The sequence below is a fragment of the Durotheca rogersii genome, assembly GCF_024521655.1.
Source record: "Durotheca rogersii strain YMJ 92031201 chromosome Unknown GGS23scaffold_12, whole genome shotgun sequence".
NCBI lineage: Eukaryota > Fungi > Ascomycota > Sordariomycetes > Xylariales > Xylariaceae > Durotheca > Durotheca rogersii.
The window spans coordinates 526,675-545,647 of NW_026251243.1; the positions used below are offsets into that span (position 1 = coordinate 526,675).

The 18,973-nt window shown below is 46.8% G+C and overlaps 2 protein-coding genes across 2 annotated transcripts; both read right to left on the reverse strand.

Annotated features, from left to right (window-relative positions):
- Positions 1–704: 704 nt before the first annotated feature.
- GGS23DRAFT_610333 (ankyrin repeat-containing domain protein) lies at positions 705–3,705 on the reverse strand. Its single transcript, XM_051520325.1, has one exon. It carries the CDS (start codon positions 3,682–3,684, stop codon positions 952–954), a length of 2,733 nt encoding a protein of 910 aa, XP_051371331.1. The 5' UTR covers positions 3,685–3,705; the 3' UTR covers positions 705–951.
- Positions 3,706–8,862: 5,157 nt separating this feature from the next.
- On the reverse strand, positions 8,863–10,193 carry GGS23DRAFT_610335 (uncharacterized protein; the record flags this gene model as incomplete). The annotated part of the gene is made up of 3 exons (XM_051520326.1): positions 8,863–9,329; positions 9,463–9,703; positions 10,129–10,193. The coding sequence occupies 3 exons, from the start codon at positions 10,191–10,193 to the stop codon at positions 9,042–9,044; spliced, it is 594 nt and encodes a 197-aa protein (XP_051371332.1). The 3' UTR covers positions 8,863–9,041.
- Between the last annotated feature and the right edge of the window lie 8,780 nt (positions 10,194–18,973).

The window sequence follows — 18,973 nt, forward strand, 5'->3', positions numbered from 1 at the left end:
GGCCGAGAGGACCATACGCAGGCTCCGCTCTCGCGGGATTAATCGAGCTGGATGTTTAGCTGAACTGCGAATTGGACTACTTTACGTGCTTGCATGAGAATGGGACTGGTATGCAATCACTGCTTCATTAAAAAGATACATATGTGGATGCTGAGTACTAAATGTTCTCGTAACGAGGTTTCAAGTATATAGGTACACAATATCGAGATTACACCAATCCGTAGGCCCTGTGCATATGCCAGGCAAGCGTATATCCCAGTCAGAACCGCGAAGACGACGGCAGCGGAAACGACTGGTGCAGGAAGAGAAGGCGTGTAGCGGTATAGCTGGAACGCAGAAATTTCCGACGAGGCGGCGGCGGACGCCTGCGATGACTGATGTTCGGACATGTCAGTCAGAGAGAGAGTTGCGAGCTTCTCGTCGCGCGTCCGCAGAGATACGATTTAGTGAGACGACTTGGGCGGGATGCTTGTTCGTGCGGGAGAAGTTGGCTCGCCGGTGTAAATATTACTGCCAATATAACATGTGTATACCTATGTATACGTATGGTCCGACTCCTCCTGATAGCGCCTGGGACTGCAGCTCGGCGGTCGACGCCAGGGTCGCACGGGTATTTCCTCCCCCTCCACTTCACACACGGCCCGAAGTAGCACGCACCTTGGACTTGCTCCGCGATCTCGCCCCGTAAGGCGCCGGAGCCACGACGGTCCTCATACGCAATGGCGCACCCTCTAGGAGACACGCCGTGTTGCTGGATGGATCTGGGCATTTGGGGGGACCATTGCACGAGAACGCCGAAAGGACTGTGTATATCTCGTAACTATGTGAGTAGTGTCACGTAGGAAATCCCGTCTTTTACTCCTCGTGCTTCCTGTCAACGCCTGATCCTCACTTAAGATTGTTAACTCGACATTTCCCCCCCGCCTGCTTTAGCTAGGCCCAAACGTTGTATCATTGTGAAAGTAATTTGAAGAGGTAAAACGTATATGGGTCGCACAAGGCTTCAGCCAGGTCGCTCACTGTCATATTGTTCGCATCCCGCGCGGTTAGATCTGCCCCCTCGCCTATGAGCCACTCGGCGAGACTGATGTCATTTTTCTCAGCCGCCAGGTGGAGGCAAGTCCGGTTGAAGTCGCGGGGCACCCTGGCGTCAACGCGGGCGCCATGCCCACGCAGAAGCTTGCACTGTTCCTCATCCTTGCGTGCCACCACACAGGTAAGGGGAGTACCGCGCGACCCTGCTGCCTCGAGGTCGCTCCCAGCGCCGATTAGAAGCTCGACGCCCGAGGTCCAGCTTCCTGCTACGGCCAAGTGCAGCGCCGTCTCGTCCTCTTCATCCCGTGCCTCCAGGTCCGCACCGGCCCTCACGAGTAGTTCCATTACGCCATGGGCCTTGTAGAGGGCCGCTACGTGAAGCGGCGTCTGCTGCTTGGTATTCTGCGCTTCTAGGGACGCTGCCTTGCTGAGCAGGAAAGATGCGGCCTGGCAGCTGTCGTGAACGGCTGCGATGTGTAGGGGCGTGTTGTAATCGTTGTTCCAGGCATCAATGTCGACGCCGTGGCTGCACAACATTTCCACGATGTCTATGTCCCCCTTTTCGGCCGCGATGTGAAGCGCTGTTTCGCCTGCCTCGTTGGTCCGTGTGGGATCGGCCCCACGCGCCAGTAGGAGATCAACTACCCTTGCTTTGCGGTTGCGCGTTGCTAACATGAGCGCCGTGTGTCTGCGGTCGTTCGTTGCATCCACCGTGAACCCCTCTTCGAATAGGACAGCCATGACGTCCTCGTGCCCCCTCCAAGCCGCTATCTCCATGGGGCCTATCCTAGCCTCGATCTGCCCATTCACAACACTACCACGCTTCAGTATCTTCCTCACCTCTCCAGCTCTGCCCTTGTTGGTGGAAAACATCAGATTTGTCCAATCATCATTACCCTTGATACCATCAAGCGGACTTGGGGCACCGGGGGATGCTGAGCCTAGAAGAAGCAGGACAACGTCAATGCTTCCAAATTTGCAGGCTCGAAATAACGCCTCGTCAGTGACCTTAACATGGCTGTTTATGAGACAGTCCACTACAGAGGAATGGCCGCAACCCACAGCTAAGAGCAGAGGGGTGCCCCCTGACTTGTCCATGAAGTCTAACTCAACACTCTCTGTTGAGACGAGCCTTCTAACCACAGACTCGTGGCCCCCGAGACTTGCCCAGTGAAGTAGGCTGCGGCGGAATGAATCTCTCCCGGCTGGAGATGCCCCGTGTGCAAGGAGTAGATCCAATAGATCAGCATTGCCATGCTCAGCGGCATATGAAAGAGGCGTCCGGCCATCTGAGTCCTCAGTATCCGGGTCAATATTGCGTTCGATCAGAGCTTCGACTAACTCTGAAAAGTTATGTTGGGCGGCCCATGACATTGCATCTCGCCCTCCCTCATCTCTCTCTAATACGTCCTGCCCATTCCTGTCGATTAACAGCAGAGCAGCCTCCAAATTCCCGTCTTTGACGGCTTCCATGAAAGTTGTACCCTCAAACGGCGGGTCCCTAACCCAGTTATCCTTGATGTTAACATCTAGCCTGTTAAGGAATTTGTTAAGGCCAGCCTCGGTGGCTATTTGAGTAGCAATCCACCTATAGCGATAGTAGATATTGGGGTTTTCCTCCCAGGAGAATAAAACTTTGCACATAGAAGACACGCCATCAAAGCCGAACTGAATGGCATCGGATTTCCCGCTCCTCAGGGCCGCACGATATAGCTCGCCAAGATCCCTCTGGGCCACGACAGTGTATCGGGACTCCATCATCTTGTAGTAAAACGTAGCCTGATTGAGAAATTTCTCAGCTAGCTGCCATTTGTGTTCCCTCCTCCACTTGGCTGTAACATTCCGAGTTTCCTGAACCACTTCGCTCACCCTCGGCAACTTTGAGTGCATGCTAAGTGGCGGGATGATGCACATATATGCATCTTGTCGGGAACCAAGCCCACTGTCAACAAAGGCTGTAGCCATCTTGTCCAAATTAGTATTCAGGAGTGTGAATTCAGGCATCCAGTTAAAATTGGTCAGATCCATCTGACCTTCCGTAAAAGGGTCCCTAATGTGTGTCTCGCCGCCAACATCCCTCAATATTGCAGCAACAGCTGTAATGAAAGAAAGGTATATATCTTGGGCGCATAACTTTTCAAGTGTTTCTTTCGTCTCAATGTATAGTGGCATGTGACTTGACTCCTGTAGTAGCAATGGGTCGCTAATAAAACCAAGAGCTTGCCATCCAAAATATCGCACGCCATTAAGCGTTGCGCCGGATGAGGCGACCTTCGGAGCGGATTCCCAATCTGCAAAATTCTGAGTATTACCTTCCAAGGCCACCCTACCCCGACAAACCCAAAGAGTAAAGTCCTCTGTTGGCTGTTGCCTTTCGCCGTGCGACTCTGAAAAGGAGAAAAGCCTTCTGCTAGGCACGGGGTCGTTGGAGGCTTCGCTGCTCTTGAGAGACCACACCCACAGGCCAAGGACAGCCTCTAAGTCGGATATATCAACTTCCCAGGGATCCGTAAAGCTAGCAGACCGCCGGAGAATAAGGTGCACAGGGCATATCTCCTCCTGACCACTACCATTTGGTGTAGGTAACACGCGAACTTGGATTCCCCATATAATGATGGACACGGTGGCCCACGCCTCCTTTAATTTCATGAATCGAAAAATAACCTTGGCTGATTCCTCTAAGCTAGACCCCCGCTCTACGGACCACCCCTTCACGGACCACCCTTTTTATATATATTTACATACTATAATGGGCTATGCCTATAGTAGGGCCCTGGCTAGTGCCAGGGTATAGTACGTAATTAGGCCCTCAGTACCTACGGCGGATAAGGCTAGCTATCGTAAGTACGGCCTATAGGGTATACTTTCTTCCTTTTTCTTCTCGTCTAGCTTTAGTTTATTAACATACGGCTTTTACCTAGCGAATAGCTCTTAAAACCGTAATAAAAAGCTAAACTAACCTTCTTTTATCGTTTTACGGATTAGCATCTTAGCGAACGGAATTAATAATAGGAACGGCGATATAATACTAAAGGAAGCGGTAGTTAGTAAAGTTAATGGTCGGAAAGGCGGTATTAGCTTTTAGATATACGCGCCGGCGGCTCCTACGAAGAGGACCGACGAAACTAGCATATCTTAATACGTAAGATTAGTAGTAGGAAAGGCGATACCGTACGGCAAAGCTAGTAATCGGAAAGGCGGTATTAGCTTTTAGATATACGCGCCGGTAGCCCCTACGAAAAGAACCGATATAAGATAACCCGAAAAAAAAACGACCGATAACCCCGAGAAAACGTAGTTTAGACGGTAATTTCGAAATAAGAATAACGAAAAATACGGCTAGGAACGGCGGAAAATTTTTTTCCGGAGAAAGATAGTAAAGCGCTAGAGCATAACGCTCGTCGCGAGTTAAGAACGCCCGAGGCGTAATATAAGGAAGAAACGGCGTTAGAATAGCAGGAAATACGACAAGATTTCGGCTAGAATAATAGTACTTCGATAAAGGCGCTAGCGGCGCTAGTAGTAAACGGGAGGGCGCGCCCCCGCGCGTCCTTAGGCGGAGCCCTTTAAACTCCGCTAGCGGTATACGATAGACGATAGTCTTTAAACGAATAGGAACGGCGTACCTTAATACGTCCTCCGGCGGAGCCTCGCGGCTCTGCTAATAGTACGGATAGGCCCTTAGTCTTTAAACGGAAGGATAAGCCCCTGGCCTTTAAACGGTAGGAGAGGCCCTAAGTCTCTTAGCAGTAAACGGGAGGGCGCGCCTTAATACGCCCTTAGGCGGAGCCCTTAGCTCCGCTAGCGGACGATAGACGATAGTCTCTAAACGAATCGGACGGCGTACTTTAGTACGTCCTTTAGCGGAAGATAAACGAGGATCTTTAAACGGCGGTAGACGGACCGACGATCCCGTAGCTACGGGAGCTAGGCTAGACCTAGTAGGCGCCTATAAGCGACTTCGTACGCGGGGCTTTAAAGCTTTACGGTTTAATAAAAGGATCGGAACTAATAACCCCTGGGGAGTAATAATACCCCGGTGTAATGAGCTATGCCTATAGTAAGGCCCTGGCTAGTGCTAGGGCATAATACGTAATCAGGCCCTTAGTACCTACGGCGAATAAGGCTAGCTATTGTAAGTACGGCCTATAAGGTATACTTTCTTTCTTTTTCTCCTCGTTTAGCTTTAGTTTATTAATATACGGCTTTTACCTAGCGAATAACTCTTAAAACCGTAATAAAAAGCTAAACTAACCTTCTTTTATCGTTTTACGGATTAATATCTTAGCGAGCGGAATTAGTAATAAGAACGGCGATATAGTACTAAAGGAAGCGGTAGCTAGCAAAGTTAGTAGTCGGAAAGGCGGTATTAGTTTTAGATATACGCGCCGGTAGTACCTACGAAGAAGACCGACGAGACTAGTATATTTTAATACGCGGGATTAGTAGTAGGAAAGGCGATACTAGCGTTTACGCCGGCTAAGTTAATAGTCGGAAAGGCGGTATTAGCTTTTAGACATACGCGCCGGTAGTAGCCTACGGACGAGGACCGATAAGATAACCGAAGAAACGACCGATAGCCCCGAGAAACCGTAGATTTAGACGGTAATTTCGAGATAAGAACTACGAAAAATACGGCTAAAAACGGCGGAAAATTTTTTTCCGGAGAAAGATGATAGAGCGCTAGAGCATAACGCTTATCGACGAATTAAGAACGCCCGAGGCGTAATATAAGGAAGGAACGGCGTTAGAATAATAGTACTTCGATAAGGGTACCAGAGGTACCAGCGGTTTACGGAGAGACTACCGGTTTCTTAGTATCGATAAGGGCGCTAGCGGCGCTAGCAGTAGACGGGAGGGCGCGCCCCCGCGCGCCCTTAGGCGGAGCCTTTAGCTCCGCTAGCGGACGATAGACGATAGTTTTTAAACGAGTAGGGACGGCGTACCTTAGCACGCCCTCCGGCGGAGCCTCGCGGCTCGGCTAGTAGTACGGATAGGCCCCTAGCCTTTAAACAGAAGGATAGGCCCCTAGCCTTTAAACGTTAAGAGAGGCCCTAGGCCTCTTAATAGTAAACGGGAAGGCGCGCCTTAATACGCCCTTAGGCGGAGCCCTTAGTTCCGCTAGCGGAAGATAAACGAGGGTCTTTAAACGGCGGTAGACGGACCGACGATCCCGTAGCTACGGGAGCTAGGCTGGACCTAGTAGGCGCCTATAAGCGACTTCGTACGCGGGGCTTTAGAGCTTTACGGTTTAATAGGAGGATCGGAACTAGCCCTAGGGAAGTAGTAATACCCTAGGAAGAAAGAGAAAGCCCCGGGGAATAGTAACGTCCCGGGGAACGAAGATAGTAGCCCGGGAAGCGGATAACGCGACCCGGGAAACGGAAACGGCGGAGGAGGAGAAGGAGGAGGGGCTCTCGGGAGGAGTAGCTACCGGGAAGGCGTACCCGGTAGGCGAAGAAACCCGAGAAACCTAAGGAAGGAGAGGAGGAGATCCCGGGAAAGAGTAGGACCCGGGGGAAGAGCGCCGGGAGGCTAGAGGCGCCCGGTGTAGTACCCCGGGAGACGAAAGGCCCCGGGAAGGAAACGGCGGAGGAGGAAACCCCGGGGTATAGTATAACCGCCGGGGAAGAGACGAAGGAGGATAAGGCCATACCCGGGGAGCATTAATACCCCGGGAAACGAACGAACGGAGGAGGAGGAGGCCTAGGAATATATTAGTACCTTAGGCGGCGGAGTTAGTAACCCGGGGAACGAGTAGCGTATCCCGGGGAACGGAGGTAGTACCTAAGGATGCGGTACGTATCCTAAGGCGTAAGGAAGGAAAACGGGTTAGGTTATTAGGGCTAAACGCCGAAGAAAAGGGCGGTAAGGCGTACCTTTTTTTTCTAGGAAGGGACCTTATATAATAGGCTATGCCTATAATAAAGCCCTAGCTAATACTAGGACATAGTACGTAATTAGGCCCTTAGTACTTACGGCGGATAAGGCTAGCTATCGTAAGTACGGCCTATAAGGTATACTTTCTTCCTTTTTCTCCTCGTCTAGCTTTAATTCATTAATATACGGCTTTTACCTAGCGAATAGCTCTTAAAACCATAATACCTAGGGAACGAAGATAGTAGCCCGAGAAGCGAATAACGTAACCCGGGAAACGGAAACGGCGGCCCTAGGGAAATGATATACCGAAGGGCTAGATAATACCCGGAGCGCCGGTAGTACCTTAGGAGGAGGAGGATAAGGAAAGGAGCTTTCGAGGGAAGTAACTACCGAGAGAGCGTACCCGGTAAGCGAAGAAACCCGGGAGACCTACGGAAGAGGAGGAAATCCCGGGGAAGAATAGGACCCGGGGGAAAAGCGCCGGGAGGCTAGAGGCGCCCGGTATAATACCCCGGAAAACGAAAGGCCCCGGGAAGGAAACGGCGGAAGAGGAGACCCCGGGGTATAATATAACCGCCGGGAAGGAAGGAGGCTATACCCGGGGGGTATTAATACCCCGGGGGATAATCGGAAGGAGGCCTAGGGATATACCAGTACCTTAAGCGGCGGAGTTAGTAACCCGGGGAGTAAGTAGCGTACCCCGGGGAACGGAGGTAGTACCTAAGGATACGGTACGCATCCTAAGGCGCGGAGAAAACGGATTAGGTTATTAGGGCTAAACGCTAAAGAAAAGGACGGTAAGGCGTACTTTTTTTTTTTTTCCGGGGAAGGGACCTTATATAATAGGCTATGCCTATAATAAGGCCTTGGCTAATGCTAGGGCATAATACGTAATTAGGCCCTTAGTACTTACGGCGGATAAGGCTAGCTATCGCAAGTACGGCCTATAGGGCATACTTTCTTCCTTTTTCTCCTCGTCTAGCTTTAATTCATTAACATACGGCTTTTACCTAGCGAATAGCTCTTAAAACCGTGATACATATAAACGATTTTTCCCCGTAAAAAATCGGAAAAGAATCGGAAAAATCGGAAATTTAATTACGTAATTAGCTTACCTAATTCGATTAACATATGTTTTTTCCAAATTTTTCAGTCCATAAAATAAAGAGTTTTATACGATTTTAGTTTTTTTTTTCTTGCACTAATAGTTTCCTATATAATTTATTAGGGAATCTAATATAATAGTACGAAATTACCCTTTTAAAGTATTTTTTTTACCGTAATTAAGTGGAGCTATTATATAATTAAAGATAGGCTAGTTAGAAAAATGATTACTATTATTAAATATTATTTTTATTACTTTATTTTATTTTTATTTAATTTTTTATCCTAAAAAAATAGGTAAATTTTTAATTTTTTTTAGACATTATTTTATATAGAAAACGTAAACTTTTCAAATTTACCCGATTTCCCATATAAAATTCTGAAAAGATTTTAATCAAAAAACGTCTATTTTTTAAGATAATAAATTAAATAAAAATAAAATCACCTAATAAAAATAAGATTAAGTAATAATAATTCTTTTTCTAATTAACCTATCTTTGATTATGTAATAGCTCCACTTTATTACGGTAAAAAAAATACTTTAAAAGGGTAATTTCGTACTATTATATTAGATTCCCTAATAAATTATATGGGAAACTATTAGTGCAAGAAAAAAAAAACTAAAATCGTATAAAACTCTTTATTTTATGGACTGAAAAATTCGGAAAAAACATATGTTAATCGAATTAGGTAAGCCAATTACGTAATTAAATTTCCGATTTTTCCGATTCTTTTCCGATTTTTTATGGGGAAAAATCGTTTGTATATAAACATATATAAAAAGGGTGGTCCGTGAAGGGGTGGTCCGTAGAGCGGGGGTCTAGCTTACGGCCGCAGATGCTGGTGTGCTGGGCCGGCTCGATCTAGAAAAGCACACCTCTAAGCACAGAATCAGTATCTTTGTGGTACGACATTACCATATTGCGGAATTATATGCGGCCGGACAAGGGCTAGTTCTCTAGCACGGCTTGCGTCTCGGTCGGGAGGTATTTGGACTAGACGGAGCTCGTGAATGGCTTCACTCAAGTGACCGCCTCCGCGGACATCTCGAGGCGAGCCCAGTGGATGATAAGCCATTTTAGCTCGCCGCTGAGCCCCACAACGCTGACGAGCGCAAGGCCGATGAGCCGGACGTCTAGCCCTTTGGCCTTAACGGCGATCTTCGCGAGGATGATGGCGATGCCGCAAACAACGAGGTGTAGGACGAGACCGAGCCACCTCTGCACGCCTAGCAGGAAGTAAGCCGGCCGCTGAATGACGCAGACGAGCTCGTCGTTTTGTTCGAGGAAATCTCGCTCCGAGCAGAAGGGCTAGCGTTTCGAGGAAGTAGGCGAAGAGAATAGACTTGGATTTAATATCCAGCAGTAGGAGCATGCGTAGTATTCGCAAGTGAAGCTTTGGATAAAATAGGCGGCGACGAGGCTGCGACAATGTGGCACCGACACAAGTGCCCGTAACAGCGATGAATACGCCCCGAGCAACGATGACGAAGATCGTGATGACGGTATGGATCAGCAACAGAGGCACCACCATATCGATGAGTTCAATGTCCCGGCCGAATCTGTTGGCGATAGAGCCAGCACCCGACGTGTAGAAAAGGGACATAGACGCATTCATGACCATACCAAGGAGGCGTTCGTGCAAGGTCTTAGTTACCCGAGGCGCGAAGCTTGTGATGAGGAAACTGGTTTCGAGAATTAGCAGGTCTCCCAACAACAAAGAAGGCCGTCTTATCGACATTTACCCAGTTGGGACTCCAAGATTCGCAACGATCAAAAGGCCGAGCAGAAAATAGATACCTCAATAGTAGCCGGCGTTTTCCCACGGGTGCTTCCTGTTATCGTCGGCCCGCCATCTAACCCATACTTGCGGGAATACGGGGAAGGATCCGAATGTCGCGCAGAGGAAGGCGAAGACGGACCATCTACCCCATCAGAAGCATTCAGTATAATACTTATACGTAGCCAAACCACCAGTCGCGGCGTCGGCAGCGTTGACACCGGGGAGGGCCTTGGTCCAAGGCATCCCGCACCGCTCCAGGCGGATGTGACTGCTCCTTGCCTCTGGGGGCGCTGTCGGCTCAGCAGCCCATTCTTCGAAAATACCAACTGGAACACTGCCTTCTCGGCGATCGCGTCAAGCCCGCTCAAGACGTCGTCGTCTACCATGAACATGCCTTCACACGAGTATAATGCCCGGACCAGTGTGAAGTGCATTTGTTACCCGCCGCTGAAACTGATCCCGTTGCGTCCTACCAACGCGTGGTCGCGTTGCGGGAGCTACCCTATATCGTGCGAAAGAGCGCATGCGTTCACCGCCGTCGAGCACCACTCGGGGCCCAAGGGAAGCGAGCCTGTGATATTCTTTTGGATGGTGTCGCGGACGACCCACGGTGACTGCAAGCAAAACGAGATATCTCGGAAGCTTGAAATAATGGATCCCATCGGCAATTAGGGTCTCGCCTAAGCGCGTATTGAAGAGGGTGGATTTCCTGCTTCCAACCGACCCGATGACTATGACCAGCTTGCCCCGCGGGATCTCTAAGCTGATATCCTTCACACCCAGTTGCCCCTCCCCCTTCTAACGGGCGGAGACGCCTTGCAATTGTATCGCTATAGTGTTTTCGGCTAGCTACCCACGCTCTCCCAGTTCCCTCAGCTCATAGGCCCCGCCGAAGGGTTGCCCCTTTTCCTCGTGGTAGCTGTTCTCTACTATGAGCTTTTTGTCGGCCTGACTATTACCGACCATCGCCGGCGTCAGCGAAGAGGGTTTGGGTTGAGGTTTCAAGGACTGTGATGGCGTCGAATTTCGGCGAAAGGGGTCGACGTGCTTCCTCCCGCCGATGCATACCTCGGTGTGGAGATAGTTCGGTATCCTCTAAAGGCGTCCCGCAGCGTCCATGACACCGCCGAGAATTTGCACCAAAAACGACACGGAGGCAATAAGGAGTTGCAACAGAGTCACAGTGGTTACTACTTTGGTTGTGTCGAGGGTGGATAGTTCATATATCTCTGTAGTAGTATTATATAAATCCCGAAAGCGCCGACGGGGTCCATGGAAAGGGTCAAGTAGCCGATCGATACGATCTTGAGAAGCACGAATCTGTAGCCGTATGAAACCTTTACCTCCCGCTCTCGAATTTCGCGTATTGATCTGCCAAGCCTATCCGAAAGCACAGTCACCCTGACAGCTTTCATACTGGACTACGTCCAGCTAGGCGTTCAACGCTGCCGGGGGGGCGGAGGCCACCACGGTGCCTAGGCCCGCGTACTTGACGAAGCACTGCCAGGCCTAGATAGGGATACAGTAGCCACAAGACGATTCCGGTCTCCATCGGCGACGCCCACAGTTTGTGCAAAGTCCTAAATCCCGTCACGATTCTCTCAACGTCAGCGCTCATCGGTGTCACGGCATCGGATTCCAACAGAGAAGTAGAGCGGATCTCCAGCACACAGCGATAGATCGAGTCGATAAGGCCAGCCTTGATGCTCGTTATAAGCTAAAAGGTCCATGCTGCGTCAAAGCCGTTGACACCGCAATCCCGGTATAGACGATGCCTTGTTGACACGATCAGACCAGTTACGAGTCCCGACCTATCGGCAAACTCGAGCTCCTAGGTGTACGCGAGCACGCGCTCGACGAGGAAGGGCTCCGCGAAGGTGAAGCCGATCCGCAAAATTCGAGGGAGCAGGCTCTCGTAAAAGAGCCCTCTCTGATGCGACATGCAGACCTCCAGCAGGGAGCTAGACGTCGCCCCCCTCCCTTGCCAGGAAACCCATCGGCGGTGTAGACTCTTCCCCTCCGCCCCGATCCTCAGCTGCTGGTCCACGTCATCCAGAGTCTCGAGCGAGAGCCGTCCCGGATGCCCCTGAGAAGGGTCCGGTTGACCCACCAGGCAGGAGGTGGGGCCCCGCGCTTCTCTGCCAACTCGAGCACCACCAAGAGCGCTTTGATCGCGACGGACACGCTCAGGACCGCGGGTAGCGAAGCGCCGCTGACGAGGGCCCAGAGCGTCCGCGGCGCGCTTGCCAGCTTCGTGGTGTAGTGCCACGTCTGCACGACCTTGGGCGGGCGGGCGACGAGAAAAGGGGGGCAGCAGCAGCGCTATCGCGGCCGAGGCGACGGTAAAGATCGTCTCCTTGAATAGAGGCGTAAGGTTGAAGCTGTCATAGCAGTCGGCGGCGGGGCTGAATTAGTCTGAAATTTGACTCGGGCATTTCGATATGGCGACGTCGTCGGGATCCGGATCCGCGTCCTGCGTCGACTACGGGGAAACCAGCGCCAGACTAGGGAATGAAGCTCGTACGATAGTGCGTTGTTGCTGTTACCGTTTTAGCTCTTCCCTCTCGGATACCTCGCTCTCCAGAGGATCGCAGGGATCGCGCAAAGATTCGCAACGGCCAGGCAGCCGTCAACCATCTACGCGTCTTGAAGGTCTGTGCCGAGAAGGCCTACGGCATGGATCTCCGGCACCCCGGAAACGATTAGTACTAAGCGAGAGGATTAACAAGAGTAACCCGAATCTCCATCGGGCGTAGTGCTTATCGGTAGGGCTATGGCCTATGTGGCGGAGCTGTCTACAACACACTACGGAGGATTCGGTGGGCGACTACTTTAGTTCAACCCCTGACAAGAAATGATGCCGGGGGTGGTCGAGATTTGCGAGAGCATGAGTCGACAGCCTCTAGCGCATACTAGCAGTAACTGTGATTACCATTGGGCGAAGAACAAATTTCACCCAGAATATAGGAAAACGTGCTCCTACTGTAGTGGTGCGGTGGATCTAGGCCACGTAGCCTTTTCGATGTGTATTTATATGGGTCGCGTACTCATATTTTCATCAGCCAGACTTAGACCTATAGATATTACAGCCTATAGCCATTCACTCCTTTTGCCATGCCTTTCTAGCCATCCTCGTCTTTGCCTTTCCAGTCTCTCCTTTCCCAGCTGCCGTTTTCAGCTGGCCGATCAACCGATTACAGCTGTTTACAGCTGTGATCTTTTGTTGATCGGCACTGGGCCAGTTGTTAGCAGTTAGGTAGCCCTTTTCGTACCTCCGTCAGCGTGCCCACGCTACTCCTATTCAGTAGCGACCACCCAGTAGCCCGAGCCGCAACCTCGTCAGTCTTAGGAGCGACCTTTTGATCGACCGTTTTTGCAGTCATCAGGTTCAGGATTCGTCGATCAGGAGATTCCCTGTTTTTCAGTTGATCAGGAGCTGTTTTCGTGGCTCCAGAGCCGTTTTCGTGGCTTTCGGATTAAGCCCTTTCAGGCCACAGCCTGAATTTTCAGGTGGCTGGATCAACAGGGAGGGCAGACAACCATGGCGACCATCAACAACCTACGCCCTCCCATTAGCTTTTGATCAGCTTACCTAAAAGCTCGTTCGCCGATCAGTGGATCTATCCTATCCTCGTTTCTTAGTTATCTCTTTTAAAGGAGCTATGCCCGTTTTTATCTGGTTTTGCCTCCATCGTTTTTTACCAGTACCTAGATGGCAGTTTTCTCGCCCTTAGTTAATCTAACCAAGTTACCGCTACCACCCCCTTTTTACAACATACGCTTAAAGGCATCCGTTCTTTACCGATCGATCTATTTCAATTACAAGAGGCTTACCGATAGCTCCGATTGCCCTTGTTTTATTCCTGCCAGCTAGTTACGGTACCTGGGGAGGTCTCTCCTTGCCTCCCTAACCGATAGGTACCACGATGCCTTTATTTACCATACGAAGATACCGATAGACCTTATACCTACGAACCTAATCGGGGAACCTACCGATTAGCGCGATAGACCTATAAACGATACCGCGATATACGAATTAAATAGGATATTAAATAAGAAAGCCTAGAAAAAACAAGTCATAAGTTACAGTCGGAAACAGCTATAATAATACCCGGAGACCCTTCTTGTCGCCCTTACCGATATATAGTTAGTAGGAAGAGCCTAGAGAGCCCCTAGAACTACGTATAGGGGAGGGATCGAGGGTCAAGGGAAGCCCGGTAAATGCTGCCGGACGAATAATAGTTAGAAACGAGAATAGTCGGGTATGAATAGGATATATTAGTTAGTTTATAGGATTAGGATTAGTTAAAAGGATCGGTAAAGCTAGTTATGGACGAGAAGGACGGGATTACGTTATATCGTATGGGATTATTTCTTTATTTCTTACGGAAGCTACGCTTGTTTTACCTGCCCGTTATAGTTCCTATTTCCTGACTGTTAATCCCTGTTATTTCTTGGTAGCCTTTAATGGAATTAGCTTATTCCTAGTTAATTAGGGTTAATTAGGAATAGGTCGATTAGGTTAGTTATAGGTTATAGCTCCGCTAGCCTAGTTATTTTTGTTATTAGATCTTTCCTATTTCCTATTAATCGTTAGTTAAACTAGCTGATGGTTTACTAGCAATCAGGGATAACGCAGGTACCTCCGTACCTACGTAGGATATAAGGAACGATTTTCCTATCCTCCTTAGATAGATAGCTCCTAAAGAAGAATTAGATATATTAATATAACTAGTCTTACCTCTAATCTTTCTTATTATTATTTACTATTTACTTTACTTTACGTACGTACCTACTAATACTGATTAGTATTACTAGACTTAGCAATATAGATTAGCAAGGTTAGAAGAGTTACTGCTACCTTAAGCGGGAGAATTACCATTACCGTGGTAATATAAGCGATACTAGTAAAAGAAAAATCTTCTATTACCTTCCGTTATTATCTATCCCCTTCTAGTACTTTCTACGGATAACGATTTCATAACTACCCCTTTCCTTACGATTATATTAAAAGACGCTATCCTACCTCTTTCTTTATTATATTCCGTAACTATAATAAGGCTATTATATCCTCTTATTAAAGGTTAATAATCCTTATCTTCCCTCGACTTTTACCGTTAATTTCCATCGATTATATCGGATTTAAAGGTACCGGAAACCTTAACCTAAGGAGCCGGTAGATAACGAATAGAGCTAGGACCTAGCGAACCTAAAAACCCTATCCCCGTACCTATCTTCGGACGTAAACCGCTAGAAGAACCCCTAGGAGGCTAGGACCTAAGGAACGTAAACGATTTCCGCGAATTTCTTAGACTTATTATAGAACGACTAACCGCGATAATAATATAATTCGATTTATAAATAGTTAAATAGTAATAGTTCGTACCGGAAATTATTAACCTACGATAAAAGGTAATATAAGTACTAATGATAATAACGGACTTCGAAGTAATAAATATTAGTATCCTTAATATCCGTACTATAAATAAAGCCCTATACGATTATTAGGAACGATTCCGAGGCTATAGAGAAGGGGAGTTCGAGCTAATACCCGTTACCCTTCGCTCGTTCCTACGTAATATCCTAATAAGGTAAGGCATTTACGTAGGAAGAAATAACGCGAAATACTTCCGGGAACTCGCGGAATTAATACGAGCGGGAGGCCTTCCGACCTAAAATTACTAGGAGCTCTAAACGGCTAAGGCTAAGTAGCCTAACGTATTAATATAAAGGACGCTAATAATAAAAACCGACTAAGGAACGGTATATCCCGAGCCGATTACGCCTACTCCTTTTTCCCGCTTACGATTAAGGCTATCTTAATTCGGATAAGTAGCGGTAGAATTACTTAATTAATAAACTTTTATTCCGCTCCGAAGGATAACGTATAAAGGTAACCCTCCTTTCGTTCCGATTAATCCGTAATTCGAAACCCCGCCTAGGTATATATTTCTTTACCTTGGATCCCCTAACGAATTAACGCTAAGGCTACGGTAGATAGGATTAATTAAAAGCCGACGGGGATTACTACTTAGCCCTTTATTAATACCCCGAACCGACTAGCTATAATAGCCTAACGTTCCGATCCTTCCTCCTTTAACCGGCGTTACGATAATACTTAATAACCCTTCCCTTCCTCGATAGGATACGCCTCGTTAGTAGGTACCTCTACTATAAGCGCCTAAGGCGCCTCTACCTTTCTAATTACTTTAGGTATCCTAACTATTATCCTTCGCGCCTCCTTCTACCGGATACCCGTATCCGTATCTACCCCTAGGATATCCGCCATACGGATACCCGCCGTACCCGCTAACGGGCTTCTAACCGACCTACGGACCGTATGGACCGTATAACCTATATAATCCGTAAATACTACCATTTCTTCCTTAGTTATATCCATTAATAAAAGGAAACGACCGAGTACGAAAAAAGATATAACCCCCCTAGGGAAATTAATACGTTACCCCGGAGCTAGGATATAATTAATACCCTAGAAGCTAACTATTAATAAGTTACTTAAACGAAAGGATCCCCGGAGGATACGGTTTCTCCTTACCGATGGAATAATCGCGTACGCCGGGAATTAAGCTACCGCTACCTCTTATTCCGGGGCCTAAACCCCCCCGATAATTACCTATATCCGTCGGAAACTAAGAATAATAAACCTATTACGATATTCTACCTACGAGGGTACTAAATAAGCTATACTTCCTAACTATCGTAAGATACTTTAAGAAAGCGTAGAATAAGGAGAATAATTACACGGGAAAGGTATATAATATCTTAAAGGATAAGTTTAAATTCTTTTTAAACGTTTATTATATTATTAAGATCCGATAAACGTAATTTCATACCGTTTTCTCGATAATCTTATTAGGAAGGGTAGTTATTTACTTCTTATATAGCGTACCCCGATACTAGTACTTCGTTAAAATATATCTCGTAATAAAACGCTACTTTAATATAAAATAAAATAAGGTCTAGTATTATTACGATTAAACGGCTATTACTTTCTATAATACGAAGGCTAAGAAAGGTAACGAGGGTAAGTCGGACCTAGAAGTATTCTAAGCGATATTAGATAAACTAGCCTTATACTAAAGGGTACTTAGTCCCGACTTTAAAAGGGAATAATAATTAATCGCCGCCGTTTATAAAGCCTACCGTAACGTTCCCTAGTTATAGCATGTTCTTTTCGAACCTTTCATACGTTTCGAAGACATAGCTAGCAAGCTCTACGCTTCGATTAATACTTATGAAAACCTTAAAGGAATACGTTAGTTTACTATAGATAAGGATAGCGATAACGACGAAAAAAACGACTAATACTACGTCGACCGTAGATATTACCGTAACGATAGAGGAGGTAAATATTATAATAATAAGAAGGAAAAAGGCCGCTTCGGATAGTAACGGGCGTAGAAGAAAAAGTACTAGATATATAAGAAGGAAAGATATTAATTTATTAAATACTCCGAAAAGGAAAGGAAGGAGGTAAGGGCGCGATAGAAGAATAATAAGGATAGGCCTAAGGGTAATTATACGACGTTCCTAGCCGATTACGAAGGAATCGACGAATAAGAAGAAAACTTAAGGACCGAATAAGATAACGAACTCGGTACCGATTAAACGCCCGATAACGATAATAAGTAATATATAACCGCCGTTTACCTATCCGACTAGGTATTTCGATACCGCGTTACCTCGTATTCCCTATAGGAAACGACCGATATCGGTAATACCGTTTTCGTCCTCGACCGATACTTTAAAGACGTCTTTTAAGGTATTATATTAGATATAGGTACGGTAAGAATATTTACCGCCGGTAAAGGATAATACCTTACCTTCGCCCGGGAATACCCGGAATAACGGCTTAAAATTAATAATACCCGAGCGGGAGAGGCGAATATCCGGTTCGGAAACGGATTATTCGTAGGCTCCTTAGGAGCCGTAATAGTTAATATATCGTTCGGATATATCGACTTTTACGTAATAAAAATAAATACCTTATTCTTACTTTCCATTAAGGATATAAATCGATTAAACGTATACCTTAATAATATTACGGACTAGTTAATCTATAAGAATAAAGTAACGATACCTATCGTTCGTAAATAAGAACATCCCTAGTTCTACCTCGCTAACGTTACCTTCTTTACGGAAATAGAACTACGGCGAATCTATACCCGCTTCGGGTATTTATTAATTAATAAATTATACGATTTATTCGATAAGGCCGGCTACGACGTCGCTATTAAGGATATTAAAGCTATTAATAAGTTTTATTACTACTATTAGGTAAAAGGTATATTACTACGAAGATTTAGGTTTAACTTTAAGGACCCCGATTTAGACTTTAATTACGAGGTCGTCGCCGACGTTATATATCTAGAAGGACGGCCTATACTCTATCTAATTAATACGGTAATAAGTTTCTAGGTAGCCCGATTCCTTAAGGACATATTAGCTAAGGAAACGTAGAGTATCCTAAAGCTATATTAGATCGATACTTACCTAGGCCTTTCCGATATTCTAACCTACGACGTTAATATAAACTTCGATAGTACGGAATTTAAGAATAAAGCCCGGTTAGCCGGCGTTACCTATAAATAAATCCTAGTAAAGGCTTATTAGTTTATCGATAAGGTTAAGGAATACTATGGCTTAATCCGACGAGCATACGAAATCCTCGTAGAAGAAGGAACCATCGGATTAAAAGAAGTACGTCTATAAATAATAATTAAAGCCGTTAATGATACGGTAAATCTAGATAACCTAGTCCTTACGTTATTCGTTTTCGGGGCGTACCTTAAAATTAATATGGACTTATTACTTACGGTATCGTAAATATAAAGAGCCTAAGTAATCTAAAAAGCAATAGCAGAAGTTAAAAGAATTAAGGCATAGAAGTTTATTTAGGACGCCTTTAATACGCGTAATAAATCAAATACCTTACGGACCCTCCCGGGATTACTAGCGCTAGGTAATAAAGTTCTAGTCTTCCGAGAAAAGGACGGGTAGAAAGAACCGTATAAGATTATCGCTATTACGGATAAAGATATAATAATTATAATATTAAGGAGTACCTCGACCTTTAGGAGCTTCTACGTTAAACCGTACGCCCGACCTAAGGAAGGATTAATACCGGATAAGGAACTATAGGTTAAACTCC

Coding starts and splice junctions, on each gene's coding strand:
- GGS23DRAFT_610333 (XM_051520325.1), bottom strand. CDS start 3,684: ATGAAATTAAAGGAGGCGTGGGCCACCGTGTCCATCATTATATGGGGA.